General features: G+C 45.2%; 1 protein-coding gene across 1 annotated transcript in view; it reads left to right on the plus strand.

The window, feature by feature from the left end:
- The window catches only part of nectin1b (nectin cell adhesion molecule 1b), a 568,693-nt gene that overhangs the window by 394,579 nt on the left and 147,425 nt on the right, over positions 1 to 26,689 (plus strand). Inside the window, exon 6 of the mRNA XM_045213155.1 lies at positions 6,051 to 6,198. Within this exon, the coding sequence (XP_045069090.1) occupies positions 6,051 to 6,198 (148 nt within the window). The remainder of the gene's footprint in view (positions 1 to 6,050; positions 6,199 to 26,689) is intronic.

Consider the following 26,689-nt stretch of genomic DNA (forward strand, 5'->3'; position numbering starts at 1 on the left):
ATTACAGACTACAAAGGTATGCACATCCGCGAGCTTCCCAGTGACACAAGGCTACCAGACGAGCTAAACCAATTCTATGCTCACTTCGAGGCAAGCAACACTGAAGCATGCGTGAGAGCACCAGCTGTTCCGGATGACTATGTGATCACGCTCTCTGTAGCCGATGTGAGTAAGACTTTTAAGCAGGTCAACATTCACAAGGCCACAGGGCCAGACGAATTACCAGGACGTGTATTCCGAGCATATGCTGACCAACTGGCAAGTGTCTTCACCGACATTTTCAACGTGTCCCTGACTGAGTCTGTAATACCAACATGTTTCAAGCAGACCACCACAGTCCCCGTGCCCAAGGACACTAAGATAACCTGCCTAAATGACTACCGACACGACTCCAACACCATCATTTAGTTTGCTGACGACACAACAGTGGTAGGCCTGATCACCGACAACGATGAGACAGCCTATAGGGAGGAGGTCAGAGACCTGGCCGTGTGGTGCCAGGATAACAACCTCTCCCTCAACGTGACCAAGACAAAGGAGATGATTATGGACTACAGGAAAAAAAAGAGGACTGAGCTCATCGACGGGAGCCCATTCTCATCGACGGGGCTGTAGTGGAACAGGTTGAGAGCTTCAAGTTCCTTGGTGTCCACATCACCAACGAACTATCATGGTCCAAACACACCAAGACAGTCGTGAAGAGGGCACGACAAAGCCTATTCCCCCTCAGGAGACTGAAAGATTTGGCATGGGTCCTCAGATCCTCAAAAAGTTATACAGCTGCACCATCGAGAGCATCCTGACTGGTTGCATCACTGCCTGGTATGGCAACTGCTCGGCCTCCGACCGCAAGGCACTACAGAGGGTAGTGCGTACGGCCCAATACATCACTGGGGCCAAACTTCCTGCCATCCAGGACCTCTATACCAGGCGGTGTCAGAGGAAGGCCCTAAAAATTGTCAAAGACTCCAGCCACCCTAGTCATAGACTGTTCTCCCTGCTACCGCACGGCAAGCGGTACCGGAGTGCCAAGTCTAGGTCCAAAAGACTTCTAAACAGCTTCTACCCCCAAGCCATAAGACTCCTGAACAGCTAATCATGGCTACCCAGACTATTTTCACTGCCCCCCCACACCCACCCCATCTTTTTACGCTGCTGCTACTCTGTTAATTATTTATACATAGTCACTTTAACTCTACTCACATGTACATATTACCTCAACTAACTCAACTAGCCGGTGCCCCCGCACATTGACTCTGCACCGGTACCCCCCTGTATATATAGCCTCCCTACTGTTATTTTATTTTACTTCTGCTCTTTTTTTCTCAACACTTTTTTATTGTTGTTTTTTTATTTTACTTTTTTATTAAAAAATAAATGCATTGTTGGTTAAGGGCTGTAAGTAAGCATTTCACAGTAATTTTAACATTTAAGTCATTTAGCAGACACTGTTATTCAGAGCATCTTACAAATTGGTGCATTCAACCTAGGATAGCCAGTGGGACAACCACCCTTTTTTTCCCTTGGGGGGGTAGAAGGATTACTGTTATTCTGTTCCAGGTATTACTTAAAGAGGTAGGGTTTCAAGTGTCTCTGGAAGGTGGTCAGTGACTCCGCTGTCCTGGTATCATGGGGGAGCTTGTTCCACCATTGGGGTGCCAGAGCAGCGAATAGCTTTGACTGGGCTGAGCGGGAACTGTGCTTCCGTAGAGGTAGGGGGGCTAGCAGGCCAGAGGTGGATGAACGTAGTGCCCTTGTTTGGGTGTAGGATCTGATCAGAGCCTGAAGGTAAGGAGGTGCCGTTCCCCTCACAGCTCCGTAGGCAGGCACCATGGTTTTGTAGTAGATGCAAGCTTCAACTGGAAGCCAGTGGAGTGTGCGGAGGAGTGGCATGAGAGAACTTGGGAAGGTTGAACACCAGACGTGCTGCAGCGTTCTGGATAGGTTGTAGGGGTTTAATGGCACAGGCAGGGAGCCCAGCCACGATTAGTACCTGTGCCGCTTTCTGTGTAAGGTAGGGTCGTACTCTGCGAATATTGTAGAGCATGAACCTGCAGGATCGGGTCACCGCTTTGATGTTAGCGGAGAACGGCAGGGTGTTGTTCAGGGTCACGCCAAGTTTCATTGCACTCTGGGAGGAGGACACAATGGAGTTGTCAACCGTGATGGCGAGATCATGGAGCGGGCAGTCCTTCCCCGGGAGGAAGAGCAGCTCCGTCTTGCCGAGGTTCAGCTTGAGGTGGTGATCCGACATCCACACTGATATGTCTGCCAGACATGTAGAGATACGATTCGCCACCTGGTAATCAGAAGGGGGAAAGGAGAAAATTAATTGTGTGTCGTCTGTGTAGCAATGATAGGAGAGACCATGTGACGATATGACAGAGCCAAGTGACTTGGTGTATAGAGAGAATAGGAGAGGACCTAGAACTGAGCCCTGGGGGACACCAGTGGTGAGAGCACATGGTGCAGAGACAGATTCTCGCCACGCCACCTGGTAGGAGCGACCTGTCAGGTAGGACGCAATCCAAGAGTGAGCAGCGCCGGAGATGCCCAACTTGGAGAGGGTGGAGAGGAGGATCTGATGGTTCACAGTATCAAAGGCATCAGACAGGTCTAGAAGGATAAGAGCAGAGGAGAGAGAGTTAGCTTTAGCAGTGCGGAGAGCCTCCGTGACACAGAGAAGAGCAGTCTCAATTGAATGACCAGTCTTGAAACCTGACTAGTTTGGATCAAGAAGGTCATTCTGAGAGAGATAGCAGGAGAGTTGGCTAGAGATGACACGCTCAAGAGCTCAAGAGTTTTGGAGAGAAAAGAAAGAAGGGATACTGGTCTGTAGTTGTTGACATCGGAGGGATCGAGTGTAGGTTTTTCGCTCTCTTGAAGATGAAAGGGACATGGCCAGCGGTCAAGGATGAGTTGATGAGCGAGGTGAGGTAAGGGAGAAGGTCTCCGGAAATGGTCTGGAGGAGAGAGGAGTGGATAGGGTCAAGCGGGCAGGTTGTTGGGCGGCCGGCCTTCACAAGTCGCAAGATTTCATCTGGAGAGAGACGGGAGAATGAAGTCAAAGCATAGGGTAGGGCAGTGTGTGTCATTTGACACCAGCGGTGTCATTTGACTTAATAAATGAGGATCGGATGTCATCAACCTTCTTTTCTAAATGGTTGACGAAGTCATCCACAGAGAGGGAGGAGGGAGGGGGAGGAGGAGGATTCAGCAGGGAGGAAAAAGGTCGCAAAGAGCTTCCTAGGGTTAGAGGCAGAGGCTTGACATTTAGAGTGGTAGAAAGTGGCTTTAGCAGCAGAAACAGAGGAAGAGAACGTAGAGAGGAGGGAGTGAAAAGATGCCAGGTCCGCAGGGAGTCTAGTTTTCCTTCATTTCTGCTCGGCTGCCCGGAGCCCTGTTCTATGAGCTCGCAATGAGTCGTCAAACCACGGAGCAGGTGTCACGCCCTGACTCTGGGGACTCTTATTTGTTGAGTCAGGGTGTGTATTTTCTATGTGGTGATTGTCTATGTTGTGTATTCTAGTATTTGTATTTCTATGTTGGCCGGTGTGGTTCCCAATCAGAGGCAGCTGTCGCTCGTTGTCTCTGATTGGGTACCATACTTAGGCAGCCTATTGACACTAGTGTGTTGTGGGATCTTGTTCCGTGTTAGGTATGTTGTTTGTGTACCTTGGACTTCACGTTTCGTTTATTGTTTTGTAGTTGTTTATTCGGTTCTAATAAACATGTATGCATATCACGCTGCGCCTTGGTCTGACCCGTTCATGAACGATCGTGACAGCAGGAGTGGAGGACCGAGCCGGCCGGGAGGATAGGGGACATAGAGAGTCAAATGATGCAGAAAGGGAGGAGAGGAGGGTTGAGGAGGCAGAATCAGGAGATTGGAGGGAGAAGGATTGAGCAGAGGGAAGAGATGATAGGATGGAAGAGGAGAGAGTAGTGGGAGAGAGAGAGCAAAGGTTGCGATGGCACATTACCATCTGAGTAGGGGCAGAGTGAGTAGTGTTGGAGGAGAGCGAGAGAGAAAAGGATACAAAGTAGTGGTCGGAGACATGGAGGGGAGTTGCAGTGAGATTAGTAGAAGAACAGCATCTAGTAAAGATGAGGTCAAGCGTATTGCCTGCCTTGTGAGAAGGGGGGGACGTTGAGAGGGTGAGGTCAAAAGAGGAAAGGAGTGGAAAGAAGGAGGCAGAGAGAAATGAGTCAAAGGCAGACGTAAGGAGGTTCAAGTCACCCAGAACTGTGAGAGGTGAGCCATCCTCAGGAAATGAACTTGTCAAGCTCATTGAAGAACTCTCCAAGGGAACCTGGAGGGTGATAAATTACAAGGATGTTAAGGTTGAATGGGCTAGTGACTGTGACAGCATGGAATTCAAATGAGGAGATAGACAGATGAGTCAGGGGAAAAAGAGAGAATGTCCACTTGGGAGAGATGAGGATTCCTGTGCCACCACCCCGCTGACCAGATGCTCTCAGGGTATGCGAGAACACATGGTCAGACGAGGAGAGAGCAGTAGGAGTAGCAGTGTTTTCTGTGGTAATCCATGTTTCCGTCAGCGCCAAGAAGTCGAGGGACTGGAGGGTAGAATAGGCTGAGATGAACTCTGCCTTGTTGTCCGCAGAACGGCAGTTCCAGAGGCTGCCGGAGACCTGGAACTCCACGTGGGTCGTGCGTGCAGGGACCAGGTCTACACCTGTTGTATTCGGCGCATGTGGCAAATAAAATTTGATTTGATTTGAAGATGCCCTCTGGTGATTTCAACAAGCATTAACAGCATTAACGGCAACAATGGCTGACAGAAAAATACTATGATGTCATGCACTGTAGCATGCTGTACCATACCGCAGCATCCTGCAAGCTGTGCTGCAGTATGATGCAACTTTTAAATGAGGACCCATTCTACTCATTTTGCCATGGAGAGAAATGTTTTAATTATGATATCTGAGTGAGAGTGACTAACAAAATCAATGGGGGCCCCCCGGTCGGTAATTCGACCATGATTACTACAAGTTTAGATAGCTAGACTAACTTACCCATCTAAAATATTTTAGCTGACAATTGAGTGACTGTAAGTGACTGACATACTGCTGATGCACAACCACATTATATTATACTATTCTAACTCTCATCAGATTGAGACTCCGACTGAGTCCCCCCAAAAAGAGCGGAATTGATCCACGGGGGGATAGACATTATAAAGTCAGCAACAGCTGCCTGCTGATGGCTTCACAACACTGTCATATTAGGGCTCTATTCAATCCGCCCGCATTGCGGAGGTTCAGCTTTGCATATGTCGGCTCAATCTGAAAGTACCTTTACATTTCTATGGCGGAACTGTAACGCTTCTGCTTCCCAGACTGAATAAAGTGTTTACTGTAGCGCCAAGGAACCAAACACAACGGGCTTCCGGAACATCAAGAAGCAACCGCTCAGTTTGCTGTGTGAAGTGTTTATCACAGTGTGTATGTGTGTGTGTGTGCTCATAGTTTCGTGATTGATGAATGGTTTAACGTGTTTAAAAAATCTTGAGTTGCAAGGTACAGTATTTTCAGAGACTAGCTTTTCAATCCAAGACTCATGGTTGTCCACAGAGTGGGTGAATGCAGTTAGACTGTAACTAACTGTGAAATCCCCTCTCTTACCACAGGATAGCTTCCCTTTAGCCTGGAGAGAAACTTAACTTATAACTGCAGTCTTGAAGTTGGTATTCAAACCATGAATTCTTTCTGGTGAGAAATTGTTTGGCTCTCTCTCTCTCTCTCTCTCTCTCTCTCTCTCTCTCTCTCTCTCTCCCGCTCCCGCTCCCTCTCTCTCCCTCTCTCTCTCCCTCTCTCTCTCCCTCTCTCCCTCTCCCTCTCCCTCTCTCTCCCCCTCTCCCTCTCTCTCTCCCTCCCTCTCCCCCTCTCCCTCTCCCTCTCCATCTCTCTCTCTCTCTCGCTCCCTCTCTCCTCCCTCTCTTTTTCGATCATCCTATATATAGGTGATGTTCTGAACTGTCTCTCCTCTCTTGTTCGAACTATCATCTCTCTCTCCTCTCCTCCAGAGAAGCCGATGGCCCGAGGTCCTCCCGGAGGAGTCTTGGGGGTGCTGGGAGGGGTCGTAGCCACTGGTCTCCTCATCGCTGTGGCCGTCACCGTCTTCATGGTCTGCCGGCGGCAGCAGAAGACCCGCACCGAGACTGACAATGACCTGTGAGTTCCCAAGGCCAGGGGTGCGGGTGGGTTGTGTGGTTGGGTGAGTACCCAGGGTCTGCTTTCCCTGATACATAAATGTGTTTGGGATTTTAGCAATCGTTGAGCAGTTTGGATGCTCTGATTTGTGCTGCAAGGACTTCTCATTCAGACCAATGGACTACCTGCCAGTATGACTGTTGCAGACAGTAGGGCAGGCGATTGCTAAAGAGAGAGGTTGGATTGAGGTTATAAACTTTGTCAGCACACAGGAGGAACCATTCCAAAGCCAACCAAACACCCCCTAACTGCCACAGAGGCACAACAGACTCTCAGGAATCAATGATCTGTGTCCCAAATGGAACCCTATTCCCTATGTAGTACACTACATAGGGAGGGCTCTGGTCATATGTAGTACACTACATAGGGAGGGCTCTGGTCATATGTAGTACACTACATAGGGAGGGCTCTGGTCATATGTAGTACACTACATCCAGACACTGGATGTCAGTGGACGTGTTGTTAACATACTAAAGTATAGGGGTTTATCAGTAAAGTCATCATTCTCTTTACAGAGGTCATATTCTCAAAGGTAAGAGACACAAACACATAATGGTGACCAAAACACTATCTCAACATGATATCGTAGAAAAACGTCATCCTTGCACGTTTTTCCAAAAAGGTCAAATGTCACGTTTTTCTCAATACATTGCAGTCAATGGGAAAAGATTAGTGTCACAGGGTTGACATTTTTCTTGTTTATCTCATGTCTGTCTCTCTCAGTGGTGTAAAGTACTTAAGTAAAAATACTTTAAAGGACTACTTAAGTAGTTTTTTGGTATCTATACTTTACTATTTATATTTTTGACAACTTTTACTTTTACTTCACTACATTCCTAAAGGAAATAATGTACTTTTTACTCCATACATTTTCCCTGACTTCCAAAAGTACTCGTTACATTTGTGACTCGTTTCAGGAAACTAGGCGTATGGAGTACGTCACTACTTCACAGGAGAGGCATTTGAACGTAAACATGTATTTTTTATCAAAATGCATATTTGTTTGCATAAATGCCTTCTGGAAAATGTGAACTTTCATGTGCCTTAATAATAAACTTGTATTCCATCCATAAATACGAATAAACATGATGAGCCTAGTTGGTTTAGCTACAGAAAGACAGGAACCTTCCCGCTAGCCATGATTGGCTGAGACAGGAACCTTCCCGCTAGCCGTGATTGGATGAGACAGGAACCTTCCCGCTAGCCGTGATTGGCTGAGACAGGAACCTTCCCGCTAGCCATGATTGGCTGAGACAGGAACCTTCCCGCTAGCCGTGATTGGCTGAGACAGGAACCTTCCCGCTAGCCGTGATTGGCTGAGACAGGAACCTTCCCGCTAGCCGTGATTGGCTGAGACAGGAACCTTCCCGCTAGCCATGATTGGCTGAGACAGGAACCTTCCCGCTAGCCATGATTGGCTGAGACAGGAACCTTCCAGCTAGCCATGATTGGCTGAGACAGGAACCTTCCCGCTAGCCTTGATTGGCTGAGACAGGAACCTTCCCGCTAGCCGTGATTGGCTGAGACAGGAACCTTCCCGCTAGCCATGATTGGCTGAGACAGGAACCTTCCCGCTAGCCATGATTGGCTGAGACAGGAACCTTCCCGCTAGCCGTGATTGGCTGAGACAGGAACCTTCCCGCTAGCCATGATTGGCTGAGACAGGAACCTTCCCGCTAGCCGTGATTGGCTGAGACAGGAACCTTCCCGCTAGCCGTGATTGGCTGAGACAGGAACCTTCCCGCTAGCCGTGATTGGCTGAGACAGGAACCTTCCCGCTAGCCGTGATTGGCTGAGACAGGAACCTTCCCGCTAGCCGTGATTGGCTGAGACAGGAACCTTCCCGCTAGCCATGATTGGCTGAGACAGGAACCTTCCCGCTAGCCGTGATTGGCTGAGACAGGAACCTTCCCGCTAGCCATGATTGGCTGAGATAATGGATGGGCTGGACATGCATTGCTAGTTATTTGGTTAGCTTTAGCTACTTGCAGATTCATACTACAGCTTTGGCAATGTTGGTATTGGTAGTAGTATGAGTTGGGATTACGTCCATCTATTGTATTTCATGAACATGTGTACATGTCTAGACAATAGTGACCCGTCCACTTAGCTAGATGTGGCTGGGGGGTGATTATAGCATTTCCTTCACATGACCCATCAATTGAGACAAGTGTATCGGGTAAGCATCATCTAATAATGATACAAATATTTATAACATATTTTTATCTGGACACTTTCTGTTTTTGATATTGCTACTATGCAAGTACCCATTTCACTGTTCCGTTTACACCTTCTGTATCCTGTGTATGTGACAAATAAACTATGATTTTATTTGATATAGTGTGTGTTTATCAGAGACTGTAATGTGAAGAACAACATGACCTGCACCAAAGTCAGATCAGGATACAGGCCAAGTACTAGAAGTGTATTTTCACCTGGAGTTTTTCCTTATTGTAGGCTACTACTTTTACCACTTTTAGTCTTGAAATCTTTGGTTGTTTAGTCCACTACCTTACTCACTCTGTTTAGCACATGGCCTCACATGTGAATCCTTAAAGGAATGGGAGGGGCTAAGGCTTAAGAGGGTGTGAACGATGCTGAATGGGTGTAGACAAAGAAGAGCTCTCCAGTAGGTTTAACAAAACATTCAAGGACCATTTTCTCAAAAGTGGGTTTACAAGTTGATCAACTCTCAAAGCAGAATTACTTTCCCATTGTTCCTCAGCTGCAGCTAGCTCTGAGTCTCTACTTTTATCCAATGTAAAAAAAAATCAAATATTTTGCTACATAAGACCGAATCGAGGCAGTCGTTCACATTTTGAATGCTTAGCAGGACAGGAACAGATCCAACAGATCCACAGATGATGCAATCTCTATCGCACTCCACACTGCCCTTTCCCACCTGGACAAGAGGAACACCTACGTGAGAATGCTATTCATTGACTACAGCTCAGCATTCAACACCATAGTGCCCTCTAAGCTCATCACTAAGCTAAGGATCCTGGGACTAAACACCTCCCTCTGCAACTGGATCCTGGACTTCCTGACGGGCCGCCCCAGGTGGTAAGAGTAGGTAACAACACATCTGCCACACTGATCCTCAACACGGGGGGCCCCTCAGGGGTGCGTGCTCAGTCCCCTCCTGTACTCTCTGTTCACCCATGACTGCATGGCCAGGCACGACTCCAACACCATCATTAAGTTTGCCGACGACACAACAGTGGTAGGCCTGATCACCGACAACGATGAGACAGCCTATAGGGGAGGAGGTCAGAGATCTGGCCGTGTGGTGCCAGGACAACAACCTCTCCCTCAACGTGACCAAGACAAAGGAGATGATTGTGGACTACAGGAAAAAAAAGAGGACTGAGCACGCCCCCATTCTCATCGATGGGGCTGTAGTGGAACAGGTTGAGAGCTTCAAGTTCCTTGGTGTCCACATCACCAACGAACTATCATGGTCCAAACACACCAAGACAGTCGTGAAGAGGGCACGAAAAAAGCCTATTCCCCCTCAGGAGACTAAAAAGATTTGGCATGGGTCCTCAGATCCTCAAAAATTCTACAGCTGCACCATCGAGAGCATCCTGACTGGTTGCATCACCGCCTGGTATGGCAACTGCTTGGCCTCCGACCGCAAGGCACTACAGAGGGTAGTGCGTACGGCCCAGTACATCACTGGGGCAAAGCTTCCTGCCATCCAGGACCTCTATACCAGGCGGTGTCAGAGGAAGGCCCTCAAAATTGTCAAAGACTCCAGCCACCCTAGTCATAGACTGTTCTCTCTGCTACCGCATGGCAAGCGGTACTGGAGTGCCAAGTCTAGGTCCAAAAGACTTCTCAACAGCTTCTACCCCCAAGCCATAAGACTCCTGAACAGCTAATCATGGCTACCCGGACTATTTGCACTGCCCCCCCACCCCATCATTTTTACGCTGCTGCTACTCTGTTAAGTATTTATGCATAGTCACTTTAACTCTACCCACATGTACATATTACCTCAACTACCTCAACTAGCCGGTGCCCCCGCACATTGACTCTGCAACGGTACCCCCCTGTATATATAGCCTCCCTACTGTCACTTTATTTTACTTCTGCTCTTTTTTTCTCAACACTTTTTTTGTTGTTGTTTTATTCTTACTTTTTTTGTTTAAAATAAATGCACTGTTGGTTAAGGGCTGTAAGTAAGCATTTCACTGTAATGTCTGCACCTGTTGTATTCGGCGCATGTGACCAATAAAATTTGATTTGATTTGATTTGATTTGAAAATGGTCAAATTCACGCACTTATCAAGAGAACATCCCTGGTCATCTCTCCCCCTCCTATCACCTCTCTCCCCTCATCTCTCTCTCCCTCCTATCACCTCTCTCTCCTTCTCCCACCTCTCAGCTCTCTCTCCCTCCTCTCTCCTTCCTCACACCTCTCTCTCCCTCTCCTCCTCGCTCCCCTTCCTCTGACCTCTCTCTCCCTCTCCCTCCTCTCACCTCTCTCTCCCACCTCTCTCTCCCTCCTCCACCTCTCTCCCTCCTCTCTCTCCCTCCTCTCTCTCCCTCCTCTCACCTCTCTCCCTCTCCCCCTCTCACCTCTCTATTCCCCCCCCTCTCCTCCTCTCTCCCTCTCCCTCTCTCTCCCTCCTCTCACCCTTCCTCTCTCCCTCCTCTCTCTCCCTCCTCTCACCCCTCTCTCTCTCTCCCTCCTCTCTCCCCTTCCTCTGACATCTCTCTCCCTCTCCCTCCTCTCACCTCTCTCTCTCTCTTCACTCCCCCTCCTCTCACCTCTCTCCCTCTCCCTCCTCTCTCCTCTCTCCCTCCTCTCAGGAGAGAAGTGGAAGAGAGGAGGTGGAGGGGGGGAGAGAGAGGAGGGAGAGAGGGAGGAGAGAAAGGAGGAGGGAAGAAGAGGAGAGGAGGGAGGAGAGGAGAGGAGAGGAGGAGTGAGAGAGAGGAGAGAGAGAGAAGGAGGGAAGAGGAGAGGAGGGAGAGAGAGGAGGGAGAGAGAGGAGGAGAGGGAGAGAGAGTGGAGGAGGAGAGAGGTGGAGGGAAAGAGAGGAGGGAGGGGAGAGAGGAGGAGAGAAGTGGAGGAAAGAGAGGAGGGAGAGAGTGGAGGAGGGAGAGAGAGGAGGAGAGAGAGGAGGGAGAGAGAGGAGGGAGAGGGAGAGAGGTGGAGGATGGAGAGAGGTGGAGGGAAAGAGAGGAGGGAGGGAGGTGGAGGAGGGAGAGAAGTGGAGGGAAAGAGAGGAGGGAGAGAGTTGGAGGAGGGAGAGAGAGGAGGGAGAGAGAGGAGGGAGAGGGAGAGAGGTGGAGGATGGAGAGAAGTGGAGGGAGAGGGAGAGAGGTGGAGGAGGGAGAGAGAGGAGGGAAAGAGAGGAGGGAGAGAGAGGTGGAGGATGGAGAGAGGTGGAGGGAGAGAGAGGAGGGAGAGGTGGAGGAGGGGGAGAGAGGTGGAGAGGAGGGAGAGAGAAGGGAGGAGGTGGAGGAGGGAAGAGGGAAGGGAGAGAGGTGGAGGGAGAGGAGGGAGGTGGGGAGGAGAGAGGGGAGGAGGGGAGGGAGAGGAGGGAGAGGGTGGAGGAGAGAGAGAAGGGAGAGAGGTGGAGGAGGGAGAGAGAGAAGGGAGAGAGAGGGGGGAGAGAGGTGGAGGATGGAGAGAGGTGGAGGATGAGAGAGAGGAGGGAGAGGAGGGAGAGAGAGGAGGGAGAGAGGTGGAGGATGGAGAGAGGTGGAGGAGGGAGAGAGGTGGAGGGAAATAGATTAGAGGGAGGGGGGGAAAGAAGGAGGGAGATACAGTGCCTTATTCCACATGGATTTAGAAAATAATAATCACCCATCTACACACAATATCCCTAAATGAAAAAGTGAAAACATGTTTTTAGGAATATTTGCAAATTTATTGAAAATGAAATACAGTAATATCTAATTTACATAGGTATTCACACCCCTTTGCTATGACACTCGAAATTGAGCTCAGGTGCATCCAATTTCCTTTGATCATCCTTGAGATTGATTGGAGTCCACCTGTGGCCAATTCAATTGTTTGGACATGATTTAGAAAGAAACACACCTGTCTATATAAGGTCCCACAGTTGACAGTGCATGTCAGAGCAGAAACTATACCATGAAGTCCAAGGAACTGTCCGTAGATCTCTGAGATTGAACTGTGATGAGGCGTGTATCTGGGGAAGGGTATAAAACCATTTCTAGAGTGTTGAACGTTTCCAAGAGCACAATGGTCTCCATCATTGGGATATAATATGGAACTACCCAGAGTCTGCCTAGAGGCTGGCCGTCCGACCAAACTGATCAACCGGGCAAGAAGGACCTTGGTCAGGGAGGTGGCCAAGAACCCAATGACCACTCTGACAGAACTACATTGTTCCTTGGCTGAGATGGGAGAACATGCTAGAAGGACAACGGTCTCTACAGCATTACACCAATATGGGCTTTATGGGAGAGTGGCCAGACAGAAGCCACTCCGGAGAAAAAGGCACATGACAGCTCGCCTGGAGTTTGCAAAAAGGCACGAGAAAGACTCTGAGATCATAAGACAAAAGATTATGTGGTCTGATGAGACAAAAATGTAACTCTTTGGCCTGAATGCAAAGCGCTATGTCTGGAGAAAACCAGGCACAGCTCATAACCCGTCTAACATCCCTACTGTGAAGCATGATGGTCGCAGCATCATGCTATGCAAATGCTTTTCAGTGGCAGAGGCTGGGAGACTGGTAAGGATAGAGGGAACAATGAATGGAGCCAAATACAGGCAAATCCTTGATGAGAACCTGCTTCAGAGTGCAGACGACCTTAGACTGGGGCGAAGATTTACGTTCCAACAGGACAGTGACCCCAAGTATACAGCCAAAGCAACGTTGGAATGGCTTCAGAACAAGAATGTGAAAGTCCTTGAGTGGCCCAGCCAAAGCCCAGACATGAATCCCATTGAAAATCTGTGGAAAGACTTGAAGATTGCTGTTCACCACTGCTCCCCATCTAACTTAACAGAGCTTGAGAAAATCTGCAAGGAAGAAAATCCCCAAATTCAGATGTGCAAAGCTGATACAGACATGCCCAAGACGACTCAAAGGTGTAATCACCGCCGAAGGTGCTTCTACAAAGTATTGACTCAGGGATGTGAAAACTTATGTAAATGATATATATCTGTATTTTATTTTCAATAAATTTGCTAACATTTCTAAAAATATATTTGACTTTGTCATTATGTGTAGATGGGAGAAAAAAAATCAATTTAATTCATTTTGAATTTAGTCTGTAACAACACGGAGTACTTTCTAAAGGCACTGTAGAATGGAAGGGGAGAGAGAGAGAGGAGAGAGGGTGAAGGAGGGGAGAGGGTGAAGGAGGGAGGGAGGGAGAGAGGGTGAAGGGAGGGAGGGAGGGGAGATGGTGAAGGAGGGAGGGAGGGGGGAGAGGGTGAAGGAGGGAGGGGGAGAGGGTGAAGGAGGGAGGGAGGAGAGGGTGAAGGAGGGAGGGAGGGAGGGGAGGAGGGGTGAAGGAGGGAGGGGAGGAGGGAGGAGGAGGGGTGAAGGAGGGAGAGAGGGAGAGAGAGAGGAGGGAGGGAGAGGGTGAAGGAGGGAGCGAGGGAGGGAGGGAGAGGGTGAAGGAGGGAGGGAGGGAGAGGGTGAAGGAGGGGGAGAGGGTGAAGGAGGGGAGCGAGGGGAGGGAGAGGAGAGGGTGAAGGAGGGAGGGAGGGGAGAGGGTGAAGGAGGGAGCGAGGGGAGAGAGAAGGAGGGAGGGAGGGGAGAGGGTGAAGGAGGGAGGGAGGGAGGGGAGAGGGTGAAGGAGGGAGGGAGGGGAGAGGGTGAAGGAGGGAGGGAGGGGAGAGGGTGAAGGAGGGAGAGAGGGGAGAGAGAGAGGGAGGGAGGGAGAGGGTGAAGGAGGGAGCGAGGGAGGGAGGGGAGAGGGTGATAGGGAGGGGGAGAGGGTGAAGGAGGGAGGGAGGGGAGAGGGTGAAGGAGGGAGGGAGAGGTGAAGGAGGGAGCGAGGGAGGGAGAGGAGAGGGTGAAGGAGGGAGGGAGGGGAGAGGGTGAAGGAGGGAGCGAGGGGAGAGAGAAGGAGGAGGGAGGGGAGAGGGTGAAGAGGAGGGAGGGAGGGAGGGAGAGGGGTGAAGGAGGGAGGGAGGGGAGAGGGTGAAGGAGGGAGGGAGGGGAGAGGGTGAAGGAGGGAGAGAGGGGAGAGAGAGAGGGAGGGAGGGGAGAGGGTGAAGGAGGGAGCGAGGGAGGGAGGGGAGAGGGTGATGGAGGGAGGGAGGGGAGAGGGTGAAGGAGGGAGAGAGGGGAGAGAGAGAAAGAGAGAAAGGGTATCATGTCTGTGATGCCTTTCTCTATGTGTCCATATTGTGATGCTATCTTCCCCATCACTTAGGCATCAAACCTGTGACACTCATCTTTTCCTATTGACATAGGCATCAACACTGTGACAGTCTTTTCCCATTGACTGCAATGTATTGACATAAATGTAAACTCTGTAACACTCACCGTTTCACATTGAACCCAATTTATTGAGAAAAACATCAACGACTGAGACATTTGACCTTTTTTGCCAAAACGTGCCAGGATGACGTCAGGCTGAAAATGGTCTTCTCTGTTCTGTTTCTAAGTAGATAGACTTGATTACACAAGTGAAATGAAGACTGCTAACTCTTCATATAAGGTGTTCACTTGATTCACTTGGTTGTGGCCCATACTTCCCCCCTACAAAACTGTGCCTGGATCTCAAATGGCACCCTGTTCCCTATATAATGCACTACTTTTGACCGGAGCCCTATAGGCTGCACATAATGCCCTAGTCAACAACCATTTGGGATGCAGTCACTGTCTCAGCATTATGGAGGATAGATACACAGAGACTTGATGGGCTCTTGTTAAGTACAACACAACACACAGTTGTCTCCAGAATGAGAGAGACCAGATGGTGGAGCGTGTCAGTAGAAAGGGTATGCTGTATGTACAGCGCCTTCAGAAAGTCTTCAGACCCCTTGACTTTTTCCCCATTTTGTTAGGTTACAGTCTTATTCTCAAATTGATTAAATCGTTTTTTCCCCTCATCAATCTATAATACAATACCCCATAATGACAAAGCAAAGACAGGTTTTGAAATGTTTGCTAATTTATTAAAAATCCTCTCAAGCTCTGTCAGGTTGGATGGGGAGCGTCGCTGCAGAGCTATTTTCATGTCTCTCCAGAGATGTTCGATCGGGTTCAAGTCCGGGCTCTGGCTGGGCCACTCAAGGACATTCAGAGACTTGTCCCAAAGCCACTCCTGCATTGTCTTGGCTGTGTACTTAGGGTCATTGTCCTGTTGGAAGGTGAACCTTCGCCCCAGTATGAGGTCCTGAGAGCTCTGGAGCAGGTTTTCATCAAGGATCTCTCTGTACTTTGCTCCGTTCATCTTTGCCTCGATCCTGACTAGTCTCCCAGTCCCTGCCACCGAAAAACATCCCCACAGCATGATGCTGCCACCACCATGCTTCACCATAGGGATGGTGCCAGGTTTCCTCCAGACGTGACGCTTTGCATTCAGGTCAAAGAGTTCAATCTTGGTTTCATCAGACCAGATAATCTTGTTTCTCATGGTCTGAGAGTCTTTAGGTGCCTTTTGGCAAACTCCAAGCGGGCTGTCGTGCCTTTTACTAAGGAGTGGCTTCCGTCTGGCCACTCTACCATAAAGGCCTGATTGGTGGAGTGCTGCAGAGATGGTTGTCCTTCTGGAAGGTTCTCCCATCTCCACAGAGGAACTCTGGAGCTCTGTCAGAGTGACCATCGGGTTCTTGGTCAACTCCCTGGACAAGGCCCTTCTCCCCCGATTGCTCAGTTTGGCCGGGCGGCCAGCTCTAGGACGAGTCTTGGTGGTTCCAAACTTCTTCCATTTAAGAATGATGGAGGCCACTGTGTTCTTGGGGACCTTCAATGCTGCAGAAATATTTTGGTACCTTTCCCCAGATCTGTGCCTCGACACAATCCTGTCTCGGAGCTCTACGGACAATTCCTTCGACCTCAAGACTTGTTTTTTACTCTGACATGCACTGTCAACTGTGGGACCGTATATAGACAGGTGTGTGCCTTTCCAAATCATGTCCAATCAATTTATTTTACCACAGGTGGATTCCAATCAAGTTCTACAAACATCTCAAGGATGACCAATGGAAACAGGATGCACCTGAGCTCAATGTCGAGTCTCATAGCAAAGGGTCTGAATACTTATGTAAATAAGGTATTTCTGTTTTTTATTTTTAATACATTTGCAAAAATGTCTGGAAACCTGTTTTCGCTTTGTCATTATGGGCTATTGTGTATAGACTGATGAGGAGGTTTTTATATTTATTCAATTTTAGAACTGAGTGGCTGAGTAGATCCTGGTTCGAATCCAGGCTCTGTCGCCGCCGGCCGCGACCGGGAGACTCATGGGCGGCGCACAATTGGCCCAGCGTCGTCCAGGGTAGGGGAGGGAATGGCCGGCAGGGATGTAGCTCAGTTGATAGAGCATGGCATTTGCAATGCCAGGGTTGTGGGTTCGATTCCAACGGGGGGCCAGTATAAAAAACAAAATAATGTATTCACTAACTGTAAGTCGCTCCGGATAAGAGCATCTGCTAATTGACTAAAATGTAAAAATGTAAATGTAGAATAAAGCTGTAATGTAACAAAATGTGGAAAAAGTCAAGGGGTCTGAATACTTTTCAGAATGCACTGAATATATAAGGGGTTCAATAGTAACGAGTGTAGGATGAAAAGTTAAAGGTCTTAGCTACATTCAAGGAATCCAATGAAACTTCAGCGCCTTCTTTTCCCTTTTAAATATCTCAGCCTCCTGTGAATGTAGCTAGAACCCAATGGTATTAACATTAGATACATTACCGCAGCGAGGCACACAGCTACCTTCGATAACTCGATTACTATCTAATAGATACATTGCTATCTAATAAAATCATTATTTCAATTCAAGGGGTAAACTAGAGACTAATATTTAGAGTAAACTAGAGACTAATATTGAGAGTAAACTAGAGACTAATATTGAGATGAAATAGAGACTAATATTGAGAGTAAACTAGACTAATTTTGAGTGTAAATTAGAGACTAATATTGAGAGTAAATTAGAGACTAGTATTGAGAGTAAACTAGAGACTAATATTGAGAGTAAACTAGAGACTAATATTGAGATTAAATAGAGACTAGTTTTGAGAGTAAACTACAGACTAATTTTGAGAGTAAACTAGAGACTAATATTGAGATTACATAGAGACTAATATTGAGCGTAAACTAAAGACTAATTTTGAGAGTAAACTGGAGACTAATTTTGAGAGTAAACTAGAGACTAATATTGAGATTAAATAGAGACTAATATTGAGATGAAATAGAGACTAATATTGAGAATAAACTGTAGACTAATATTGAGATTAAATAGAGACTAATATTGAGAGTAAACTAGAGACTAATATTGAGAGTAAACTAGAGACTAATATTGAGAGTAAACTAGAGACTAATATTGAGATGAAATAGAGACTAATATTGAGAGTAAACTAGAGACTAATATTGAGAATAAACTAGAGACTAATATTGAGATGAAATAGAGACTAATATTGAGAGTAAACTAGAAACTAATATTGAGATTAAACTAGAGACTAATATTGAGAGTAAACTAGAGACTAATATTGAGAGTAAACTAGAGACTAATATTGAGAGTAAACAAGACACTAATATTGAGATGAAATAGAGACTAATATTGAGAGTAAACTAGAAACTAATGTTGAGATTAAATAGAGACTAATATTGAGAGTAAACTAGAGACTAATATTGAGATGAAATAGAGACTAATATTGAGAGTAAACTAGAGACTAATATTGAGAGTAAACTAGACACTAATATTGAGATGAAATAGAGACTAATATTGAGAGTAAACTAGAGACTAATTTTGAGAGTAAACTGGAGACTAATATTGAGAGTAAACTAGAGACTAATATTGAGTAGACGATAAACTCTTGTTTTCTCTACATTTAACATCAGTTTTTATCTCATAAGCATCTCCCATCTTTATCCTCAATATAATATCCTCTGTAATATTTATATTTAGGTGTCCTCCTCCTCCGATGGTAGTTAGCCCTGTGTGACTCGGTTTAGAGGGAGGTTGACAGCATTATTTATTCTAATTAAGGACAGCAGAGATACAGGGATGGTGCCCTGATTTAGACCATGTTCTGCCTCATAACGGTGAACCCTCCAAATTTAGATCTGCCAGCTGCTACCCACACACAGGAAGAGAGAGATGGAACATCACAGGAGAGAGAGGGAACAGAGGAGGAGAGAGAAAGAGGGAACATAACAATAGAGAGAGAGTGACAGAGAAAGAGAGAGTGAGAGAGAGGGAATACACAGAGGAGGGGAGGAGAGAGATTGAGGTAAAACAATAGCTAGAATAATAGGAAAGAAATAAAGGAAGGAGGGAAATACACAACAACAACCAGGCTGGTATACAGCTGCCTTCGATAACAGCCAGGCGGGTACACAGCTGCCTTCGATAACAGCCAGGCGGGTACACAACTGCCTTCGATAACAACCAGGCGGGTACACAACTGCCTTCAATGACAACCAGGCGGGTACACAGCTGCCTTCAATAACAGCCAGGCGGGTACACAGCTGCCTTCAATAACAGCCAGGCGGGTACACAGCTGCCTTCGATAACAGCCAGGCGGGTACACAGCTGCCTTCGATAACAGCCAGGCGGGTACACAGCTGCCTTCGATAACAGCCAGGCGGGTACACAGCTGCCTTCAATAACAGCCAGGCGGGTACACAGCTGCCTTCGATAACAGCCAGGCGGGTACACAGCTGCCTTCAATAACAGCCAGGCGGGTACACAGCTGCCTTCAATAACAGCCAGGCGGGTACACAGCTGCCTTCGATAACAGCCAGGCGGGTACACAGCTGCCTTCGATAACAGCCAGGCGGGTACACAGCTGCCTTCAATAACAGCCAGGCGGGTACACAGCTGCCTTCGATAACAGCCAGGCGGGTACACAGCTGCCTTCGATAACAGCCAGGCGGGTACACAGCTGCCTTCAATAACAGCCAGGCGGGTACACAGCTGCCTTCAATAACAGCCAGGCGGGTACACAGCTGCCTTCAATAACAGCCAGGCGGGTACACAGCTGCCTTCGATAACAGCCAGTCTGCTACACATCTACTATACCTTGCAGCAATACTAATCCCAGGGCAGAACTACAGAACTAGATGTTCAGCCACCTGTTTCACCGACATGGGAAATTCTCTTTAATAGTATCAAGTTTCAGGAGAAGACCCAGATGCAGACAGTGTCGAAGTAACAAAAGTTCATTACAAAAACAGGGGGCAGGCAAACGACAGGTCAAGGGCAGGCAGAGGTCAATAATCTGGGGTGGTGTGACAAGGTACAGAACAGCAGGCAGTCTCAGGGTCAGGGCAGGCAGAATGGTCAAAACTGGGAAAACTAGAAAACAGGAACTTGAGAAAGACAGGAGCAAAGGGGAAAACGCTGGTAGGCTTGACGAAACAAAACGAACTGGCAACAGACAAACAGAGAACACAGGTATAAATACACTGGGGAAAATGGGGAAGATGGGCGACACATGGAGGGGGGTGGAGGCAAGCACAAAGACAGGTGAAACAGATCAGGGTGTGACAAATAGAATATAATGGTAGATGCATGAGGGATATCAAGAAGAAAGGAATGGAAGATGCATGAGGTACAGTACCAGTCAAAAGTTTTAGAACACCTACTCATTCAAGGGTTTTTCTTCATTTTGACTATTTTCTACATTGTAGAATAATAGTGAAGACATCAAAACCATGAAATAACACATATGGAATCATGTAGTAATGAAGAACGTGAGATTCTTCAAATAGCCACACTTTGCCTTGATGACAGCTTTGCACACTCTTGGCATTCTCTCAACCAGCTTCACCTAGAATGCTTTTCCAACAGTCTTGAAGGAGTTCCCACATATACTGAGCACTTGTTGACTGCTTTTCCTTCACTCTGCGGTCCGACTCATCCCAAACCATCTCAATTTGGTTGAGTTCGGGGGATTGTGGAGGCCAGGTCATCTGATGCAGCACTCCATCACTCTCCTTCTTGGTCAAATAGCCCTAACACAGCCTGGAGGTGTGTTGGGTCATTGTCCTGTTGAAAAACAAATGATAGTCCAACTAAGCCCAAACCAGATGGGATAGCGTATCACTGCAGAATGCTGTGTGCCTTGAATTCTAAATAAATCACAGACAGTGTCACCAGCAAAGCACCCCCACACAATAACACCTCCTCCTCCATGCTTTACGGTGGGAAATACACATGCAGAGATTTTCCGTTCACCCACACCGCGTCTCACAAATACACGACGGTTGGAACCAGAAATCTCAAATTTGGACTCCAGACCAAAGGACACATTTCCACCGGTCTAATGTCCATTGCTCGTGTTTCTTGGCCCAAGCAAGTCTCTTCTTCGTATTGGTGTCCTTTAGTAGTGGTTTCTTTGCAGCAATTCCACCTGATTCACCCAGTCTCCTCTGAACAATTAATGTTGAGATGTGAAGCATTTATTTGGGCAGCAATTTCTGAGGCTGGTAACTATAATGAACTTATCCTCTGCAGCAGAGGTAACTGTGTCTTCCATTCCTGTGGCGGTCCTCATGAGAGCCAGTTTCATCATAGCGCTTGATGGTTTTTCCGTCTGCACTTTTAGAAACTTTCAAAGTTCTTGAAATGTTCCGTATTGACTGACCTTCATGTCTTAAAATAATGATGGACTGTCATTTCTCTTTGCTTATTTGAGCTGTTCTTTTCATAATATGGACTTGGTCTTTTACCAAATATGGCTATCTTCTGTATATCCCCCCTCCTTGTCACAACATAACTGATTGGCTCAAACGCATTAAGAAGGAAATACATTCCACAAATTAACTTTTAAGGAGGCACACGTGTTAATTGAAATGCATTGAGAGAATGCCAAGAGTGTGCAAAGCTGTCATCAAGGCAAAGGGTGGCTATTTGAAGAATCTCAAATATAAAATATATTTGGATTTGTTTATCACTTTTTTGGTTACTAAATGATTCCAAATGTGTTATTACATCGTTTTGATGTCTTCACTATTATTCTACAATGTAAAAAATAATACAAATAAAGAAAAACCCTTGAATGAGTAGCTGTGTCCAAACATTTGACTGGTAGTGTAAATGTAATTGCTAAAATATACTTAACCCTCCTGTTGTCCTGGGGTCATTCCTGACCCCAAATTAAATCTTTTGCCGACAAAATATGTTTTTATTCATCAATTGGTCTGAAAATAACGGTAGTTGTTTAATACTATGCTTTTATGATTCAAACAAATTTGAAGTAATTTGATTGAATTATGGGTGTTTTACTAAATGTAATAACTTCTGTTGTCCTCTGGGGTCAGAAAAGACCCCGCAGCACAAAGTTTACATACTGCTTGGCAAAACATCTTTGATCATGTTTCTTTTGAGTGTGGGGTCAAAAGTTCTTTGATAATGTTTCTTTGATGTGTGGGGTCAAAACATCTTTGATCATGTTTCTTTGATGTGTAGGGGTCATAGCAATGGTTATGACAACAACAACAACAACAAAAGTATTTTCTCTACAGGTGTTTGGGCATTTCACATTTTAGTCCTGAGAGAGACAGGCAGCACAATGAGGAGGCAGAAGTTTTATAATGCACAGGAGGCTTGTGAAGATAATTTTTTGAGATAAAAGAAAATAATGACCAGGAGGACAATGCTGCACATAATGAGGATGAATCAACTGATGAAGAGGGTTCAGGGTCAGAAGAGAAGGAACTATAATGATGAGGTGATAGATCCAACATACAGACAGCATGCTACTTCTTCCTCCGAAGATTCCCCCACATCTCCTGCTGCAGAAATGGAAGATGATTATGAATATAGAGGAAATGGATGAACGGATGATGACGAGAATCTGAAGCTGGTATGGAAGAAGTGTCAGAAGTGGAGCACTGCACCTATTATGATGAAGAATCAACAGATGAGGGTAGAATCTGAAGTTGAAATGGAAGAAGTGTCAGAAGTGGAGGACAATCATCTATTATGATGAAGACGAAGAATCAACAGATGAGGTAGAATCTGAGGAAGAGGACCCAGCTGAGATGGAAGAATATTTCCAGTCAAAGGATGAACATTGATCTGGTCTTCCATCCCTCCCAGTGACCGACGACGCATGTTGACTAGCAGAGAGAGACAAGCCACCATGGTCCAACTGCATATGCAAGGTCTCGGATTGATGACATAAAGTCCACTTTTGACCTGTTTCTGCCAAAGCCTATTGAAGACGCAGTGCTGAGCATGACAAACAAGGAGGGGCAACAGACGTTTATGGCAACAAGTGGAGAAAGATGGATCAAATGGATTTGCAGGCATATGTGGGTGTGTTGATTCTTGCTGGCGTGTACCCCGATCTAGTAAGGAAGCTACATCTAGTTTATGGCATGCCGAGTCTGGTAGGACAATTTTCCGTGCTACCATGACACTCAAGATGTTTCATAAAATCTCAAGAGTGATTAGATTTGATGATAAAGCCACAAGAGAAAAATCGCCGTGCACGAGACAAACTTGCTCCCATTCGAGATGTATGGGACAAGTGGGTGTCTCTCCTGCCGTTGATGTACGATCCAGGTACTGATGTGACTGTGGATGAGCGCGTCCCCTTCAGAGGTCGCTGTCCATTCAAACAGTACATCCCGAGTAAACCAGGGAAATATGGGATAAAAATATGGGTAGCATGCGATGCCAGGTCTAGCTATGCATGGAACATGCAGGTATACACTGGCAAACCGGCTGGTGCGCAGTCAGAAAAAAATCAGGGCATGAGAGTTGTCCTTGACATGACAGAAGGTCTCCGGGGAAAACAATCACCTGTGACAACTTTTTTACTTCACATGCTCTTGACTTGCAGCTGCTGAAAAGAAAGCTGTACATGGTGGGAACAGTACGGAGGAATAAGCCTGAGCTTCCCCCTGCTCTGGTGTCAAAGGACCGGGCACGGTTCTCATCAAGTTTGCCTTCACCGAGACCCATGCTCTAGTGTCATATCACCCCAAAACAGTAAAAATGTTCTTCTGATGAGCACTCTGCATCGGGATGCTGCTGAGTAACAGGATGACAAAAGGCCCAAAATCATTGAAGATTACAATCACAACAAAGGTGGTGTTGATATCCTTGACAAAGTTACCAGTGTGTACACGTGCAAAAAGAATGACAGCCCGTTGGCCACTCGTTGTCTTCTACAACATTCTCGACGTGTCTGCATACAACTCTTTTTGTCCTATGGTCTGAAATCAAGCCAGCCTGGAATCAGGGAAAGTACAACAAGAGAAGGCTCTTCATGGAGGAGCTTGGCGACAACTGGTGATACCTCAACATCAAGCCGACGCAAGGTTATTCCCGCACGTCAGCCGCTGTCAAATTGGTTAAGAAGATCCAGCAGGTCTCCTCCAGCTCTACCTCTGCAGCAGCTCCCCCTCTCCCAGTTCCTCATGCCGACCAGCCCTTCCTCGCCCATTACCCAAAAGGGAGTAGGTGCAAATTCTGCCCTCGCCGAAGTGATTTCCAAGAAACATCCAAAATGTGCCAAAATGCAATGCATACATCTGCAAAGATCACGCCATTACTACCTGCCTCGCATGCAACTGAGGGCTCATTCAGACTAAAAAGTTAGGTTTTGAAGTTGAAAATGTTTTGGAAATGAATTATAACGTGTTATATGTCAGGTAATAGGTTGGAATAAAGTTGACTGAAAAGTTGAAACAGAGAAGTGATTGTAAATGTATACTGTATGCTTTATAAACAGTCAAACCAGGCGGGGTCATTTTTGACCCCAGAGGACAAAAGGTGTGATTATGGGCTGTCATTAATAAAAATAAAATGATTCAAAAACAGCATCCTCACTAAACTTTTACAAATACCACTCAGTGATAAGTCAAATAGTCAAAATAATAATAGGTCAAAATAATTCATAGTTTCATTGTATTTTTACTTAAAAACAGGGTATACTTTTATGTAAACAAGGTCTATTGGCTCTAAATTCCAAAACAAATGAAAAAATTATAGTAATGGGTTGAACAGAAGTAAGACTAAAGATGTAACACAGAATTGATTGAAAATGTATACTGTATGCTTTATAAACAGTCAAACCAGGCGGGTCATTTTTGACCCCAGAGGACAAAGGTGTGATTATGGGCCGTGTCATTAATAAAAATAAAATGATTCAAAAAACAGCATCCTCACTAAACTTTTACAAATACCACTCAGTGATAAGTCAAATAGTCAAATAATAATAGGTCAAAATAATTCATAGTTTCATTGTATTTTTTTACTTAAAAACAGGGTATACTTTTATGTAAACAAGGTCTATTGGCTCTAAATTCCAAAACAAATGAAAAAATTCTAGTAATGGGTTGAACAGAAGTAAGACTAAAGATGTAACACAGAATTGATTGAAAATGTATACTGTATGCTTTTATAAACAGTCAAACCAGGCGGGTCATTTTTGACCCCAGAGGACAAAAAAGGTGTGATTATGGGCTGTCATTAATAAAAATAAAATGATTCAAAAACAGCATCCTCACTAAACTTTTACAAATACCACTCAGTGATAAGTCAAATAGTCAAATAATAATAGGTCAAAATAATTCATAGTTTCATTGTATTTTTTACTTAAAAACAGGTATACTTTTATGTAAACAAGGTCTATTGGCTCTAAATTCCAAAACAAATGAAAATTCTAGTAATGGGTTGAACAGAAGTAAGACTAAAGATGTAACACAGAATTGATTGAAAATGTATACTGTATGCTTTATAAACAGTCAAACCAGGCGGGTCATTTTTGACCCCAGAGGACAAAGCATAAGGCATTTGGGAGGACAACACGAGGGTTAAGTATCAAAAGTAATTTACGTATAAACAGGGGCACACTCCAACACTCAGACATAATTTACAAACAAAGTATTTGTGTTTAGTGAATCTGCCAGATCAGAATCAGTAGGGATGTTCAGGGATGTTGTCTTGATAAGAGTGTGAATTTGACCATTTTCCTGTCCTGCTAAGCATTCAAAATGTAACAAGTACTTTTGTGTTACAGGGAAAATGTATGAAGTAAAAATACATTATTCTCTTTAGGATGGTAGTGAAGTAAAAAGAAAAGTTGTAGAAAATATAAATAGTAAAGAACAGATACCTAAAACAACCACTTAAGTAGTCCTTTAAAGTATTTCTACTTAACTACTTATTTACCTCTTTATATACCTCTTTATTTACCTCTTTATATAGCTCTTTATTTACGTCTTTATTTACCTCTTTATTTACCTCTTTATGTAGCTCTTTATTTACCTCTTTATTTACCTATTTATTTATCTCTTTATATAGCTCTTTATATAGCTCTTTATTTACCTCTTTATTTACATCTTTATATACCTCTTCATATACCTCTTTATATACTTCTTTATTTACCTCTTTATATAGCTCTTTATTTACCTCTTTATTTACCTATTTATTTACATCTTTATATAGCTCTTTATATACCTCTTTATTTACCTTTTCATATACCTCTTTATTTACCTCTTTATTTACCTCTTTATTTACCTCTTTATTTACCTCTTCATCTACCTCTTTATGTACCTCTTTATATACCTCTTTGTTTACCTCTTTATTTACCTCTTTATATACCTCTTTATTTACCTATTTATATACCTCTTTATATAAATCTTTATTTACCTCTTTATATACCTCTTTATATACCTCTTTATATTCCTCTTTATTTACCACTTTACATACCTCTTTATATAGCTCTTTATATAGCTCTTTATTTACCTCTTTATTTACCTCTTTATATACCTCTTTATTTAACTCTTTATATACCTCTTTACATACCTCTTTATTTACCTCTTTATTTACCTCTTTATATACCTCTTTATTTTCCTCTTTATATACCTCTTTATTTACCTCTTTATTTACCTCTTCATATACCTCTTTATTTACCTCTTTATTTACCTCTTTATATACCTCTTTATATACCTCTTCTAACACCTCTTTATATACCTTTTTATTTACCTCTTTATTTACCTCTTTATTTACCTCTTTATTTACCTCTTTATATACCTCTTTATATACCTCTTCTAACACCTCTTTATTTACCTCTTTATATACCTCTTTATATACCTCTTTATTTACATCTTTATAAACCTCTTCATATACCTATTTATATATCTTTATATACCTCTTTATATAGCTCTTTATATACCTCTTTATTTACCTCTTCATATACCTCTTTATATAAATCTTTATATACCTCTTTATTTACCTCTTCATATACCTCTTTAATTTACCTCTTTATTTACCTCTTTATATAGCTCTTTATATACCTCTTTATTTACCTCTTTTATTT

This window comes from Coregonus clupeaformis, unplaced genomic scaffold, assembly GCF_020615455.1.
Source record: "Coregonus clupeaformis isolate EN_2021a unplaced genomic scaffold, ASM2061545v1 scaf0082, whole genome shotgun sequence".
NCBI classification, from domain to species: domain Eukaryota; kingdom Metazoa; phylum Chordata; class Actinopteri; order Salmoniformes; family Salmonidae; genus Coregonus; species Coregonus clupeaformis.